The sequence below is a fragment of the Wyeomyia smithii genome, chromosome 2 (genome assembly GCF_029784165.1).
Source record: "Wyeomyia smithii strain HCP4-BCI-WySm-NY-G18 chromosome 2, ASM2978416v1, whole genome shotgun sequence".
NCBI classification, from domain to species: domain Eukaryota; kingdom Metazoa; phylum Arthropoda; class Insecta; order Diptera; family Culicidae; genus Wyeomyia; species Wyeomyia smithii.
Genome location: NC_073695.1, coordinates 95087374 through 95104060, shown reverse-complemented (window position 1 = coordinate 95104060; position 16687 = coordinate 95087374). Strand labels below are relative to the sequence as shown.

Here is a 16687-nt window from a genome sequence, read left to right as displayed (position 1 = left end):
GCTCATAGAGGCATGGGCGCAACTACGGGGGGCTAGGGGGGGCTGAAGCCCCCCCTAGAACGTGTTTAGCCCCCCCTAGAATTTCCCAGAGAATGATTGTATTCAATATATATATACATTCCATGCTACTTATCAGAGCATCAAAATCAACACAAATTGAGATGTCGTCATTCATTGGCTAAAAACTAGTTCTGCACCCAGGATCGATTCTCAACCCTTGCTCTCTTACTCACCTTACCAGTCAGAGGAGAGCTGTAGTAACTCGTGTTGTGTCAAGAAGTCGCCAGTTTACTCGGTTTTGGGCTGTGTTTCACCAGTTTCCCAGACGTCTCATCACTCGCAAGTCTCTTTCGATGTGGTCGAGCTATCATGCACGCAGCGCCCCTTAATTTCTTGTGCCAGTAGGGTTGCTGAAGAGAAGTGGTTTCACATGATTGTCGTCCGGCATTCTTACGATGTGACCGGCCCACCGCAACCTAATGTCTTTCGCCAGGTTTGCAATGGGGTTCTCTCCAAGCAGCGCTTGTAGCTCATGGTTCATGCGCTGTAGCCATTATCCGTCGTCCGCTTGTGCTCCAACGTAGATAGTCACCTTCTGTTCGCCGATAGGCACCTTCTGTTCGAAAATATCAAAAGGACTTCCGTAGAGGACGACCGGTTATCAGGGTTTTGTAGTTTTTTGTATCGAAGTGGTCATGTCCTATCATCATCGTGATTGGTGCGTACGTTTGTAATGTCTGAGAAGAACGGGCCGTCGTTGAGAACGTGGTCAATTTGTTTTGCTGTACGTTGGTCGAGGTTAGAAGGGACTTTGGACTGCTAATCCGCGGGAAGCTGCGAAGTTGGTGCATACCCGGGCAGGAGAGCATAACAAAATCATGACTCATCAATAGTATATTAAGCTATGAGGACTTATCGTGTAATTCGAAAGATATTCACGTCTCAAACATGCATATGAAAATATCATAACATTTCGATATCATATCTCGATATGCCTTCAATAAGATATTTAAGTTGATTTTAAATATCTGATTAAAAGTAAATTTTTAAGTGAAAATTGTTCGTCATTGATTATTTATAACATATTCAGTTATGCATTCAGTTCAATAAGTTGAAAATATTGAATCGGTCATTTTCGAGATTTTCAATGCAAATTATTGGTTTGTTATTGAAATATCAAGCTTTGTTATTCATATAGTCTTGGAGGAACAATATTCTGGTATTATTTTTTGTTATTTTACCAACTATGTAAACCATATTAAAATCAAAATGAGGTTTATTTCCAATATCTGGTTGTGATATTATAATGATATTTTGTCCTGCTCGGGTAGCAGGCTGTGCGGGCCGATAACCGGCTTTTATAAGTCTATCCTTACGTTCATGTCCCCAACGACGATCTTGATATCTCTACGCAAGCAGCTATCGTAGAGTTTCTCCAGCTGTGCGTAGAATGCTTCTTTCCCTGTATCAGATCTTCCTTCGTGAGGGCAGTGCACATTGGGAATAGTGTAGTTGTGGAACCGGCTTTTAATTCTCAACAAACACAACCTGTCGCTGATTGCCTGCCGCTTTGGTGGTACTGTGCCTTGCGGCCACAAATCCACCGTACCTTCTCTCCTTTCAGGCAAAGCTCCTGGAGCGCAACGATGTCGAAGTGACGGGGTTCTAGCTGATCCAGCAGAATCCGGTCGACATCCGGGTCATTAAGCGATCTACTGTTACATGTACTGAGCTTCTAATCGTCGTCCTTATTTCGTCGGCTGGGTCATTGCCGATTGTTCCGGTTCGTTTTGAATTCTTGATTCTCCGTAGTATGTTTATTTCAGTATGCTGCCTTACTAGGGCTGCGATGCCTAGTCTTGCGACGGAGCTGCCGCCATGGATGTAGCCGGCGAGACACCGCATTTCATAGTTCAACCGTCCGGTCCGAATCAGTAGCTGTTTGAGCCGCCCCTAGCCTGTGGGGTAGACGCGCAGACAACCTGCTCTCTAAGGAGAACAACTACCCCACCGGTTCACCGGTTTTTCCTTGGTTGCTCGTATCCCAGTCGGTACCACGTGGAGGTAGGAATAGGGCATTATGCCTTGAACCACAGTGGGGTCTATTTTATTCTAACTAGTACGGGTGAACTGTTAAAAAGCACGCCCAGCCGTTTACCAAATCTAGCTCTCCTCAATATCGAATCATTGTTGCTAAAAGAGCTTGGCGTTGACGATGTGTTCAAGATATTCAGTACATCTTCGGAGATTCTATCCCGAAGTGATTTTTTCTGCTTTTTCGACACTATTTTAAGCGTCATTAAAAAAGCATATTCAAACTCTTTTTTCTCTTTTTTAAAATGACATACATGAAAACTAGCCCCCCCCCTAGAAGTTTTTCTTAATTGCGCCCATGCATAGAGGTATGGCCACATTCAATTCCAACCCCTGAAACGCTAGATTTATTAAACTCAATTTTGTCCTTTTGCTATAACAAGTATTCGGACGTCAAAAATCGAATGCAGTAATTTCACCTTTTTCGGTGAAAATTCTGTTGACACTGCTGTATGAAGCCACCGGAGATAGCACAATTTCGTATACTGAGACTACAAGGGAACTACACACCGTTCTTGATCCTACCGCAGATCAAAATGCGATCCGAACTAAGTACAGCGCGTTATTGAATTCGGTCCTGGTATAATTTTTCACTACGAAACTCAGTTTCAACTATTTTCATTTCCATCTACTTGAATTTCTATCCAAAACAGACGGAGAAGTCCGAATTCAATCTTAAAATTGTTGCTAAAATCTTCATTGAATCCAGCAAAAAATACCAGATTATTTTGGATCATTATTATAAAACAACTGTGGATAAAGTTCCGTTTTCCACACCCCAGAAGGCAGCCGATATGATTAATCAATGGGTGTCAGATAACACCCAAGGTCGAATCCAGGAACTCGTCAGCGCTGGTAGCAATCACCAAAAATTCTAAATTCCTTTGAGTGCTCAGCTTTTTTTCTATCAATTTCAGATGGCGTCGATGGAGCTGTGATCACTCTGATCAATGCTATCTATTTCAAGGGTCTTTGGACTTACCCATTCCCAGAGAACGGACCACAACGAAAGTTCTATGGTTCGCAGAAACAAATTGATACCCTCTATATGGAGCAAAGCGGCCAATTCTACTACGAAAATTCTAGTACTCTCAACGCACAACTTTTGCGGTTACCTTTTCGAGGAGGAAAATTCGCGATGTATTTTATGCTTCCTCACCAGGGCGGTTCCATCAACGATCTTCTTAGCCGCATAAATTCTAATGCCACCACTTTGCATCAGGCTCTTCGGTACATGGATGAGACTGAGATGAATGTTATCATTCCCAAATTCAAGTTCGGTTTCTCCGAAGAACTAAGTCAGCCTCTGAAAGATGTAAGTTTTAATAATCAGCAGCAAATCTATAAATAACTGTGCAGTTTTCTTGCCAACCGAAATTTTTCTCTCTTTCATATTGGAATCCGTGAGGTGTTTTTACAGCGTGCTTCACTGCCATTGTTTGCACGCTCAACGAGCAATACGGTTCGCGTTTCACGAGTATTTCAGAAGGTCGAAATTATCATTAATGAATTGGGAAGCGAAGCGTATACCACAACAAGTAATCCCATATTGTTATTCTTAGTTTGTAAAATATATAACCTATTTTTTTAAGAAATGCAACTGGAAACCGAATCCGATGGTGACGAAACTCATAATTTCAACGCAAATCGGCCGTTTCTTTTCTTTATGGAAAATGAACAGAACGGCACGCTCCTTTTTGCTGGAAAAGTAGAAATACCAACTCTATAGGAAGAAAAACCGGTGTTTCCGAATAGGCAACGAAACCCCAGAATAATTGCAGCCGATTGCACGACAAACTTCTTCTTTGAGTGAAATTTTCTGAATAAAACCAATTTTTGTACGGACCCCACTGCGATCAGTAGTTTTTTCTATCTTTTGTGGCATAAAACCAAAGACAGTGAACTGAAATCTGACTCATCAATCCATAGTTGTAGCTACACGCTAAATTTTTACTTGTTACTTAAAAAGTAACAACAAAAAGTTCTCCTTCTGGTAACAAAATGGATACTTTAAAACAATTACATTCCTCTCCAGTCAAATAACAGCACATACTGTCATATATTTAACACATGCTATGAGAGCTTGACTATCTAAAATTGGCCGTTAGAAATGCAAAATTTTTAATCGTTACGTCGTAAGCAGCAATGAGAAATTCTGCTTTCGGTAAAAAGTTTGTTACTCAGCAAGCAATAATATTCATCTTCAGTCAAGTAATAACACCATCTTCCATCGCCATATCATCGAGTGTATACGTGCTCACGTATGTTCGTCATACGCATACAAAAAAAATGACAAGAGCTACCAGGTAAATTATTTTTATGTGCCACACAGTACGTAATTGTTGATGATTTCAAAGACTTCATTGCTTTTAGCTAAGCACGATCTCTGTCCCGATTAAGAAAGAAACACAAACATTTGCTTTCTTGTTAGCGGATGTAAACCATGTTAACCGTTATGTGTTCTACGGGGTACCCGGGTACCTTTTTAGCAGAGTCTATGTTTATAATATAGAGTCGCGCAAAGTTGAAACCAAAGGAACCAATTAAACGTCAAACAATGGTACCAATCGAGCAATGTAAATAAACAAAGTGATAATGTTAAGAGTGGATAAAATGTGTTGTAATTGAGCGTGATATAAAATATGAGTTTTTCCGAAGTTTCAACTATACAGTGATAGAAAAAATAATAGGTGTGAGCATAACTTATTAAGCCATCTGCGTTTTAACCTACCATGTATAAGGCATATTTGAACGCAATATCTGTGTAAGATTGCTTACATTATGGGCATTGAATAGAAAAATACTATCTGTCGAAATCCATGATATTTTGCCCGTGAGCGAAAAAATACAATATTTTAAGTGGAAAAAATACTAGGTGCAAGGTACATTGTGACGTGACTGTTAATACAATTTGCTTGTTGAAAAATAGTAATTTACGGTTTTCTGTTAGTAGAATTACAGTAATCACCCGATTATATCTGTACCCGATTTTATCTGCCCCCGATTTTATCATCATAAAACAGTTCATTAAAAAAATGTCAGGGTGAACTGATTTTCTATTACGCTTCAATATTTAAGATATTTTTACATTAAAAATTCAACCGATGCACAATGTTACATTTTGCTGTTATCGTGCGAATAATTGAATAGTGATACAAATGTTTATAATAACCGCATAATATGTTCGGAGAAGTTTCAAAATATTCGAAAACGCATCTTTTGATGTAGAAAGCTGGGTGATCAATCCTCCTAAAAGTGAGATAGAATATTTACTTTTTCATTAGATAAAGATAGACGCTTGGTGTCTTAGGCAAAGTATTAGGTGATCTCAAAACAAGAAACTTTACAGAAGACATCATGTTTCTATCTCTTGCATATTGCAAGCAACATAAAGTTTTCTATGAGAAGGCTTTAAAAATCGTTATATACATTTTAAGATTTTTCTGGTTGCAATATGTGAGAGATATCAGCATGCTGTCTTCGGCAAAGTTTAGTGTTGTGAGAACATCTAATATTTTGTTTATGGTACTGCGCTACAAAAAAAGAAAGTAATTCATTTTACCAATTCAAACAAAAACATGAACGAATAAAAAACTTAATTGTAATTTATTTGCAACTTTACATGGATTTTTTTAGGTTTTTTTTATTTTTTTAGGTTTGTTCAGAAAAGTTTTAGGCAACTGAATCATCTATCCAAAAAAATGTTTTAAAAAAATAGTGATGATCGATTTTTTATAGTCACTTTTGTTTTTGAATTTTTTTTTTCAGTACAGGATCTCAAATTGAATTTTTTAAATATTTTTTTATAAAAGCTCAGACAGTTTTCTCAAATTCATTCCTTGACAACTTTTCTCTATCTTTTGTTATTATTCAGATATGTCGATTTATGAAAAAACAACTGCAGCTTTTTTCATATGTTTGTACAGATGAATTTTCCAAAAAAAATTAAAATCGCTGATTTTAGTATTTAGTTATTGATTTAACATCTTCAATAAAAAAAATAAAATTTTAAAAATTTCCCGATTTTATCACTTTCCCTATTTTTTTACGCCAAAAATCATCAGGGTGAGATATAATCGGGTGATCAAAACGGCCATCAAAACGGAACTTGAATTAAATGTGACGTTTTGAACCATCCAGAACCGTCTGATTGATTGTAAATATTGTGCTTATACTATCAGAAAAACTCTTACCTATAACTAGTTTTTCCACCCTCGTTTATCTGATTTCTTTTGATATTTCACCGATGTTTTAATCTCACACAGATATTGCGTTCAAATATGCTATACACATACTCTATATATAGTACTCATATGAGGTATCAATTATAATTATTCCAATTTCAGAGTTACAATTTGTGGGTACCCGGGCATGTAAGAGTGTTTTTTTTGTCGAGCACATAACGGTTAAAAACCTACACTTCATCGCAAAAAAACTCATTTGGTCCTGTTTGTTAGCACAAAGCGCAGCGGATCTCAGCATAGCGGCTGATGCAGTGAGGCACTTCAGTGAATGCAGCCTCTGTGCGATAGTGGGCACTAGTAAATGCATTCAATGAAAAGTTGACTCATTTTGACAACACGTGAGCCGTCTAGTTTTGAGTGTTATATCAGCATTTCACTGTTTAGTTTATCACAACGAATACTTTGTTCGCACTGTAAGTGATAACGCAAAATGTAATCGGCATCTTATTCCATACTAAATTGAACAACAAATTGTCCTTTTCAGGTAGCAATAAAAAGCTGATGATTAATTCATTTTCTCTTGAGTTAGTTTACATTTTAAAATTTGTAAAAGTTGTAAATTGTCCTTTTCAGGTAGCAATAAAAACCTGATGATTGAAGCATTATTTATCTTGAGTTAGTTTACATTTTCAAATTTGTAAAAGTTATAAATTTTACTTTAATTTCGTGTCTCAGAACGTACTGTATTATCTTTTCCTTCAGTCATGAGCACGACATCCGAAAAAATTTCATCTCAGAATTTAAAAATTGTCAAGCCCCAACCATGACAATCAACTTACTATATTATTGAAAATGGTCAATCCTTTTTTTTTCTTCATCTATTCTGTGGTCAATCCTTGTTGGAGCGCAAAATTCGATTAATCTGATTAGTCAACGTTTATTTACTAGAAAAAATGTCTGACACGCAAGCAGCCGGGTTATCTTTCTTGTAGAAGTATTCTACTTCAATCTTGCAGTCGTGGCTTTGCACACCACCCCTCCTGTTATATTTTTCTTTCAGACAGTCAATTAAGCTGAGGAACAAATGACAAAACAGGGTGTTTCCAATTAGACATTTGAACAAGGAAGCTACGGCAGAAATTTTGCGTATGTGTAAATAATGAGAACTTAAAAAAAATGTTGGTTAAATCCGTACAAGTGCAGTGAGCGATGCTTTTTTGTGATTTTCAATTTAAATTATACTAGATTCACAATTGAAATTATACTAGATTTACTCGAGATATTTTGTCGTAATTTATTAAGAATGACTTTTCTCACCAAAACAAAATTTGTAGTGCACTTGAGTGCTGCGTAACATTTACAAATATTTAAACATATGAACGTTAATCCAGTGATCTAACTGGTTGCATTTTTTTTATATGTGCTACAAATTTTGATCAAGTTTCTCAATTGGAAAAATCGAAATTTAATTCCTAACAATACCGGAAATGTTGTAATAACTTAGCAAAATTTACTGATAGAATCTGAAATCAATCAAATTAAAATTTGTTGTAATTTCTAAACTGCCCATTGAAGCATAAGAGTCCCATATGGAAATGTTCACAATTGAGAAAATTGCAAATGAAATAATGCAGATTACTATGACTCAACTAAAAGTAGGTTTTATTCATCTATATGTTCTTGAGGTGGAACATTTTATATTTGCATGATTTCTAAGAACTTATGCACGAATCCCAGGCTTGAAAATAAATGGTGGAACTCTTTTGCCTTTTTTTCTCTATATATGTACAAAAAATAAAAAATGTCAGTCTCCAAGCACTCCAATAAGGCCAAGGCATTTATTACACAGAGCAGCATTTTTTTCTGCCTTGGCTTCTACATATGATTTTTCGATGTATTTTGATGCGAAAACATATTTCCCCGAGTTTGGACCTATTTCACCTATCTTGAGCAGGCTTCGAAATGGTCACGGTAGAACCACTTTTCACTGCGATAATCGTCTTCTTCTTCCTCTGACGCTACCAAGACTCGCTGTCTGAATACATTCTTAAACAAACATGTCAAATGAGTATCGCCATCACGACGTTATTTTCCTCAAACGTATTTTGACATTTTTTCTAGAAATGAGAATTACGCACGTTAAGTGCGTGAATTCTGGAATTTTTTTATAGCATTGATCTTGTAATAATATTTCTCAACATAAATGAACGAAGTAGACAGAAATAGGCCCCGAAATAACATCGCTAAACGATTGACAGTGTGCATCTCTTAGATACGCGAGTTTCGTTTGACTATCCTTTTCTTTCTGTGTGCTGAGCGGCGATGGTTTGGTTATTTAACATTTACGAGCGAAAGCCGACTGTGACGCACGCTAAGGAAGCGAGATCAAACGAAAATGGTGACCGTTTACAAGCCTGATCTTGAGTATCGCTCACACTCTTGATATTACCTTAAACCGATTTCAAATAAGTCAATCCTTCGTCGAGATAAACCTTTTTCTGCATTGTAGGGGAATTGTGGTGAAATTGACATGCTGCAGACATCCCGGACGAACACATACGATTCGCATAGATATTCTAGGATTCCTCACATTGGATTCCTGAGCGTCCTTGAAAAGGATTTCTGAAAAAGAATCCTTAGGAATGCCCTGTATATGGCTCTAGGATTCTTGAAATAAGAATCGTGAGTGGGAGTCCTTTGGATCGTGTTTGCGATTCCTTTCACGATTCCGTCACCGAGTTATAGGTATCCTGGGGATGGATTCTCTGCGTGTTAGTAAGGGATGTTACGTGAATCAGATACCTATCAATCGGTTCCTGAGACTGTTTTCCTCAACATAATTTGACATTTAGATATTTGCGGAACCATTAACGGTCTACAAATTTGATATTATTTTGCTTTGTGGAATTTTTTAAAATTATACCAAATCTGTTTACGTAGAATCACCATTGCGAAGTCAGTTTTTGTCCGATTTAACTCTTAGAATTTTGATAACTGGCTTTAAAAAAATGGCGTCGAAGAAACATAGAAAATTTCCGATTTCTCAAAAATTCAAAAGAGCACCATTGTTGCCCTTAGGTGAAATAGGTTCAAACTCGGAGAAATTTATTTATAAAAATTATATATAGAAGCAAAAAAAAATTGTTGCACCGTGTTTTTTTTTTGGAAATCAATCGTTTTCAACAGATAAAATCGACAACTTATGCAAATTAGATTGCGCCAAGCTCCTCTCGTAAGACACAACTGATGCACATGTCGTTTGGAGCAGTTCCAGCCACAGCGCTTGCATGCAAGTACTTCTCCGTCAACTCCAATTGAAAACGTTTTCTGCTGTTATTTCCGCAGCCATCATGTATCTTGGAGAACCACGTATTTCTATTAAAAGAAACCTCTTCGTGGCATAAAGACAGCTTTTAAGCAAATTGTTTTAGTTGTTGTTCGCCCGTCAGAATAAGATTTCGAATAGTTGGTCTGTCAATGATTGGTGACGAAATTCTCTTCTTGTGTAATCTCCGACTGAGCTGAAGCTAGAAAAAGAAATAAATTACTCGCCAAAACAGAAGAGAGCTTCAAGAAATCAAAGTATACAAGAGAAAGGTTGGCGTTGTCAGGTTTGATGTGATAATATAGAGAACTCATGACGCAAAGATCAACAGATCGAAAAATATTAGAATTGACTTGTAAGTATGTGCTAACTTGTTTTAACAAATAGTAAAGTTCGTTTGGGAAAGGCCCAATCAAGACAGTAGGTAGATCATTTTGGGCACAGTATACCCTTTCAATCTACACAGAAAAATTAAATTACTCAAAAACGCGTATTTTTGACGTATTTCTGTGCGGGAAGGTAATTTTAGGTAAAAGCGATTAACCTACTTTTGAGTACCTGCACGGAAGTCATCATTTAGGTTGAATTGGATACCCTGAATCATCAATATACAAATATACTAAGTTTTACCCATAATTAAGTAATTGCATTTTACTAAGCTGTTGGTAATATTTTCTTTGCGTAAACGAAATAAATTTTCACTTTTCAGCAAGAACGCAGACTGGAACGAAAACTTCGCAGAAAGGAAATAGCGAAAGGCACAAAATTGGGAAAACCCCAATCGTCGCAATCGTTCTCGGCTTCGAGCTGCGTTTAGTTTCCACCGAATACCGACTGCGGTAAGACTCAGCCGACGTCCGAAGAAGATGAACGTGCCTGTTGTGATATTTTGTGAGTGGGAATGTAGTTTTACCATGTGTTACGGATACTAATATTTGCTTGCTAAACACTTATCTACGGGAGAAAATTATTAACTAGGTACATAAAAACAATTAGGAATTAGTAGTCAGTTCATTCCTAACGATCAAATAAATCGTGTCAGCAAACATTTCAAGGTTCCAGTAACCACAGTTATTCTATCACACACTGCGATTTTGTTGGCCGGACAAATTCCGGATTTTTACAAATAGTTGCAAACAGAATAATACCGCTGCATAAGTATAAGTGCTCGAATTTTTGATAAGCCAGAAACACTAGTGTAATTCGTATACCCACAGTTTAGGAGATTAACGAATGCATTCGTAGCGCAATTAAATCTTCTGGGGTGGAATGAGAGATGTGTATTGTATAAATCAGAATTGATGATAACAGAGCAACCAGTGTGAATGCGTGCAGTCAACACTGGTCTACACTAGAGATGGTCGGGTACGGGTATTTTTACCCGAAACCCGTACCCGACGGGTTCGGGTCGAGTTTCGGGTAACGCCAAAAAATATTCTACGGGTTCGGGTCGGGTACGGGTAATTAAAAAAACCAAGGCTTCGGGTTCGGGTCGGGTACGGGTTTGAAAAATTCACAATTGGTCGGGTACGGGTCGGGTACGGATAATTCAATTTTCGTGAATTGTGAGAATTCAATTTTTATCATTTCAAGCCTGGGTGTTTTCTTAATGTCGATAATCGGTAAGATCGGAGAGAAAATCGCCCATCATCACTCAACGAGAGATCGCCCAATACCTATTCTGACAGTTGTCGGCAGTCTATGCACCAAGGGAATGACATCATGCTATCGCTTTCTAATGTTAGATTGAATAGTTCTTCCTGCAACGGTTTTGATTTAAATGGAGTTTTTGTCGGGCTTTTTTCATAACTGTCAGGAAAACCGCGGAGCATTGCACAGTGGGGCGACTTAATACAAATGCTTGCCAAGTAAAAAAAAAGTGTCGATAAATACGACAAAAATATGGTATATACTTAATTTTGGGGTGCTGAACACGAATCTCCATTCCACTTTTTATTTGGAGACGTTCATAAAGCACGTGACTTAATTTTTCATGATTTTTTAGCACTTCTTCCCTAACTTTTTATTAAACAAAATTATATGATCTTCAACCACAAGCAACGCCACAGGGCGTCCCCTTTACCAAAACAACTTACGTAGTTTTTGCACAACTCCTCAAATCAACCAAATTTCGCAAAAAAAAAATTGTTTTTATAAAAATTAAAACAATATTATATATTATAATAGGTAATAAAACTAACTACAAATCAACTTTTTCTTCGAGGCCAAAAAAATCAAGCTATCATTGAAGCTGCAGAGCGTTTCAAAGTAATGATATTTTTTTTAAATATGTCAAAAAACGTCAGTATGCCGAGTTTTGAAAAGTTATAAAAGAATCTAATTTTATGATATAGCACCCATGTTTTGGACTTAAGCACTTAAATATTTATTTATTTATTTATTTATTTATTTAATATCTGTTTTTTACTGATTTAGAGAATTTATCAATGAAACCGAATCTATACTCAAAATTACAGGTTTTTAGGAAACCACATATGACAATCAGTGCATAAAATGTACGAGGTACCCAGGCATGTTGATTAAAAAAAATTAAAAAAAAAAACCAGGACGGGTCGGGTACGGGTCGGGTACCGGCAATTTCGGCGTTTTTTTCTATCGGGTACGGGTCGGGTACGGGTAGTTAGAATAGATATTTTTCGGGTTCGGGTCGGGTACGGGTATTTTAAACAAACCAGACTTCGGGTTCGGGTCGGGTACGGGTTTGAAAATTTTCGATGAGTCGGGTACGGGTAACAAATTTCCCATACCCGACCATCTCTAGTCTACACGCTGATTGTACGTTTCAGAAACAAGCGAGTGATTTTATGTTTATTTAGTATTCTATATAGCAGGTAACCTCAAGTATTATCCTGTACACTAAACAGTTGGTACAACAAACAGAAGGTCAAGTTCCAAATCGGAATGTAGCACCAAGGCTTTGCTTTATTTTTTATACACTTTTCAATAAACCTTGTGTTAATGTAATGTGGGAAAGTGACAGTGAAGCAGCATTACTAGCACTTAAGTCCGTCAAATGCGCTTCCAAACTTGTTTGGGAATGCATTGAAACTCTACGGGAACTTTCCCGCAGAACTCAGTTTTTCTGTTTTGGGTGCCCGGACATTGCGGAGTCGAGGGTAATGAACACGCTGACTACCTAGCAAGACAGGGATCAGCTCAGCGGTTTATTGGCCCCGAGCCGTTTCTGGGTTTCTGGGCATTTCGGCTATCAAAAGCTAACTACTAACTTGGAAAAGGCTAGAAATAGCATCCCAATGGCAACAGGTACAGGGTCGTAGACAAGCCAAACAGTATATCTATCCGAACCCTGGAACCGCCAGAAAGTTACTTAGTTTAAATCGTAGGTGAACTACGGATAATTACGGGACTCATTACCGGACACTGACCCGCTTTTTATCATTTAAAGAAAATCGGTGTAGTGTTAAACGACACCTGCCGATTCTGCAAATCTGAACCAGGGAGTTCTGAGCATTTGCTTCGCTCTTGCAAAGCTCTTGCTTCCTCTAGGTTGAACTTCTTAGGAAGCTACCTTTTAACTCCATACCAAGTGTGGAGCTCTAATCTCAAGCAGGTCATTGGTTACATCAACTATGTTGTACCTAATTGGGGTACAGATTTACAACAAAACAGTTCTACTCCATCAATGAGTACGAGCAATCCGTAACCTGTGCACAGCAGTCAGGGCCCGCCACAAAAGACAATCATAAAGAATGACGCAGTGACATTTCAGTACCCACTGCCCTTCAGGCATACAGGAAAAAAATGTGGGCAAATTGATAAAAAAAATGATCAAAATCAAGACCAGCATATGTGATCAATTCACTACATTCATGGCTTTGATCTATTGAGAACAAATCTATCGTAGTTAAATTTCCAAAAAACGCGTACACACTTAGATTTTATTGCCGAGAACTCAACAGCTGATAAATTCAGCGAAATGCTCTACAACTTTTCGGCAGACTTTTCAAGAACTTTGGCAAACAAAATGTCAATACATGCTGGTTTACGGTAGATCGATATATTTGCTGAATGTTCGTCGAAATATATTGCTGACATTTGTTAAAAACTTCGCCGAGCTCGATCAGCTGTTGGGCAGTTTGCCGAGATAAATTAAGTGTGTAGGATATATCTTTTCTTTGAAATATGTTCTGACAGTAGTTAATAAATTCTAGGCTGTATTCTGTCAGCAACGCCAATGTTTGTCACTGAACGCTTCACGGGTAAAAGACATGTTGATTTCGATTGGAGACTCACAAAGGTAACATTTAATATCGACCCCCGAAACGCTAATCTTATTGTACCTAACATTCAACTTTCACTATAGCGATTTTTCGAAGATCTAAAATCGAATGCAGTAATTTCACCATTCTCGGTGAAAATTTTGTTGACATTGCTATATGAAGCCACTGGAGAGGTAACTGGTGTTTTCGATACAGCGACTGCAAGGGAACTGCGAAAGATTCATAATCCTAGCGGAGATCTCAAAGTGATCCGAACTCTGTACCGTTCGCTATTGAATTCGGCTCTGGTAATACTTTTATCACCAAACTCACTTTCTACTATTTTAACAACATTTATATCTAATATAGGGAGACAATCCAGATTTTGATTTTAAAATTGCTACCAAAATCTTCGTGGATGAATTCATCAATGTCGTCAATAAATACCAGGTTACTTCGGATCATTTTTATAATGTGACCGCGGACAAAGTTCCGTTCTCCAACCCAAAAAAGGCAGCCGATATCATTAACCAGTGGGTGTCGGATAACACCAGAGGTAGAATTCAGGAACTTGTCAGCGCTGGTAACAACCGCTAAGGAATCCAAACTTCCTCAAGTATGCAAGTGTTCTTTTCCAATTTCAGATGGCGTCGACGGAGCTGTGATCACTCTGATCAATGCTATCTATTTTAAGGGTCTTTGGACTTACCCATTCCCAGAGAACGGCCCACGGCGAGAGTTCTACGGTTCAACTAAACAAATCGATACCGCCTATATGGAGCAAAACGGTCAGTTCTACTATGACGATTCCAGTACTCTCAACGCACAACTTTTGCGGTTACCTTATCAGGGAGAAAAGTTCGCCATGTATTTTATTCTGCCTCACCAAGACAGTTCAATCAACGATGTTCTTAGTCGCATTAATTCAACCAGTTTGCATCAGGCTATCTGGTACATGGATGAGACTGAGGTGAATGTTACCATTCCCAAGTTCAAGTTCGAATTCTCCGGAGAACTAAGTCAGCCGCTACAAGATGTAAGTTTCTCTAGTTTGTGAAAAACCGATTTTCTCACAAACGAAATTCACCTATCTTTTAGATTGGAATCCGGGAGATTTTTTCACAGCGTGCTTCACTGCCCCTGCTTGCGCGTGGAAGAGGTACAATGGACCAAATTCGTGTTTCGCGCGTGTTTCAAAAGGCCGGCATTGTCGTCAACGAACTGGGAAGCAAAGCTTATGCTGAAACCGGTAATCATATGCTATTTTTCTTAGTTTGGGAAATAAACCACCAGTTAACTTTCAGAAATGCACCTGGTAAACGAATTCGGCGATAATAGAACTCAAATTTTCAACGCAAATCGGCCGTTTCTATTCTTTATTGAGGATGAAGACTTCGGCACGCTTCTTTTTGCAGGAAAAGTAGAATTACCCACCCTATAGAAATGAAAACTTACCCCTCCGATTAGACAGTGAATCTGTGAGATAATTGCGGACGACTTCGTGGGAACTTTTTTCTGGATCAAATTGAGTGATATAACTTTTATTAATAAAAACCTAATGTGATTTAGCCTGACTAGTGGAGTTACACATCAATCTATAATTATGGCTAACAAATATTGCACAGTGGTCCAGGAATACGATCTAGCGGAACAAAATAAATAACTCCGATATTGTTGGTTTTTTGAGATAGTGTTTTCGGCAATGTTCACAAGAATAACCAAGAAATATTTTTGTACGAAAATATTTGTACTAAACGTGTACTGAACTAATACTAATTTTTTTTCTACACTTTTTCAATTTGGAAGGATGGTTTCTTTTACAAAGTTGTTTATTAGCCAATAATAAAAATCTCTTCAAAAGACACAACTATTCAAGAAGCCACAGTGTATGAAATATTTACTTTTTTTGGACAAAATGGAGAAAAAAACTTGCATTTTTATTTTTTTTTTCCTAAGTGTACTAGCAAACTCTATGAATTTCTAATTATAAAGCTTTTAAACTCTGAACTTTGCTCAGAAATAGCATGGACCAATATTATGCTAAATGTCTTCGAAGATGTTAAAGAGAATTACATTTGAACTCTTATGGTCTAAAAACAAGCATTTGTAGCACACGTAAACAATCTTGATGTGATCACAGTAGGCGTGGTTCGAAAATCGTGCCTTTCATTCATGATGACGTCTTAATTGTGTCACGCGTAGTTCGTTTGCTGTTGATATACATATTCTTTTCGGCTCTAACGATGATTTCTCTGAATCATAAAACAAAAGAAAATTTATTTGATGAGCCTCCAAGTAAAGTTCGAAATCCTGTAGTAGATGGAACATGAAGTTTAAACATACAGTTTGAATTTAAACCCTAATGCTTGGATTTTGAAGATATTTTATTGAATGTGTGGAGAAATGAAGAGGAATAGAAACAAATGAGCCGTTGAGAGCAAAAGTGGTCCATGTGTCATTTTCACACTTTTTGCATAAATTGATGCAGATCGCAATAATGTACTAGAATATGCAAGAAAAACCGAGATTTGACAACCTAAACCAAAGTTATAGCCGAAACAGTTTTTGGTAATTAACATAATCACCATTTTGTTGAGAGCAAAAGTGGTACATGTCCAGTCTGTGCATGTTAGATGAATTGTAGGTTGAGGATCGTAGAATATAAAACAATCATGTCTTCAGCAAAGTTGGTCAGATGATTGAGTACTTTCAGATGAAGATCTGTCTTCTTTGGAATTTTCTCACTACGTGGCGCTAGTATACTCGAGACTATTTTGTAACAGAAAGCATTTTACCTATTTCAGTATCAACTCGTATGCTGTTATCAAATACATATACACTAG

At 37.5% G+C, this 16687-nt stretch overlaps 1 protein-coding gene across 1 annotated transcript; it reads left to right on the top strand.

Annotated features, from left to right (window-relative positions):
* The first annotated feature begins 2769 nt into the window (after positions 1–2769).
* LOC129719763 (serine protease inhibitor 2-like) lies at positions 2770–15418 on the top strand. Its single transcript, XM_055671162.1, has 11 exons — positions 2770–2949; positions 3012–3409; positions 3488–3632; positions 3687–3820; positions 10356–10494; positions 13797–13882; positions 13949–14152; positions 14214–14427; positions 14489–14880; positions 14943–15093; positions 15149–15418. Exons 1-11 carry the CDS (start codon positions 2889–2891, stop codon positions 15283–15285), a joined length of 2061 nt encoding a protein of 686 aa, XP_055527137.1. The 5' UTR covers positions 2770–2888; the 3' UTR covers positions 15286–15418.
* The last annotated feature ends 1269 nt before the right edge of the window (positions 15419–16687 follow it).

What these genes read in the sequence shown, in the direction of transcription:
- LOC129719763 (XM_055671162.1), top strand. Translation starts at nt 2,889, where the DNA reads ATGATTAATCAATGGGTGTCAGATAACACCCAAGGTCGAATCCAGGAA. An exon ending in CGAAGCGTATACCACAACAA is followed by an intron (nt 3,633 to 3,686) that starts GTAATCCCATAT and finishes TATTTTTTTAAG; the next exon opens with AAATGCAACTGGAAACCGAA. An exon ending in CGCTATTGAATTCGGCTCTG is followed by an intron (nt 14,153 to 14,213) that starts GTAATACTTTTA and finishes TATCTAATATAG; the next exon opens with GGAGACAATCCAGATTTTGA.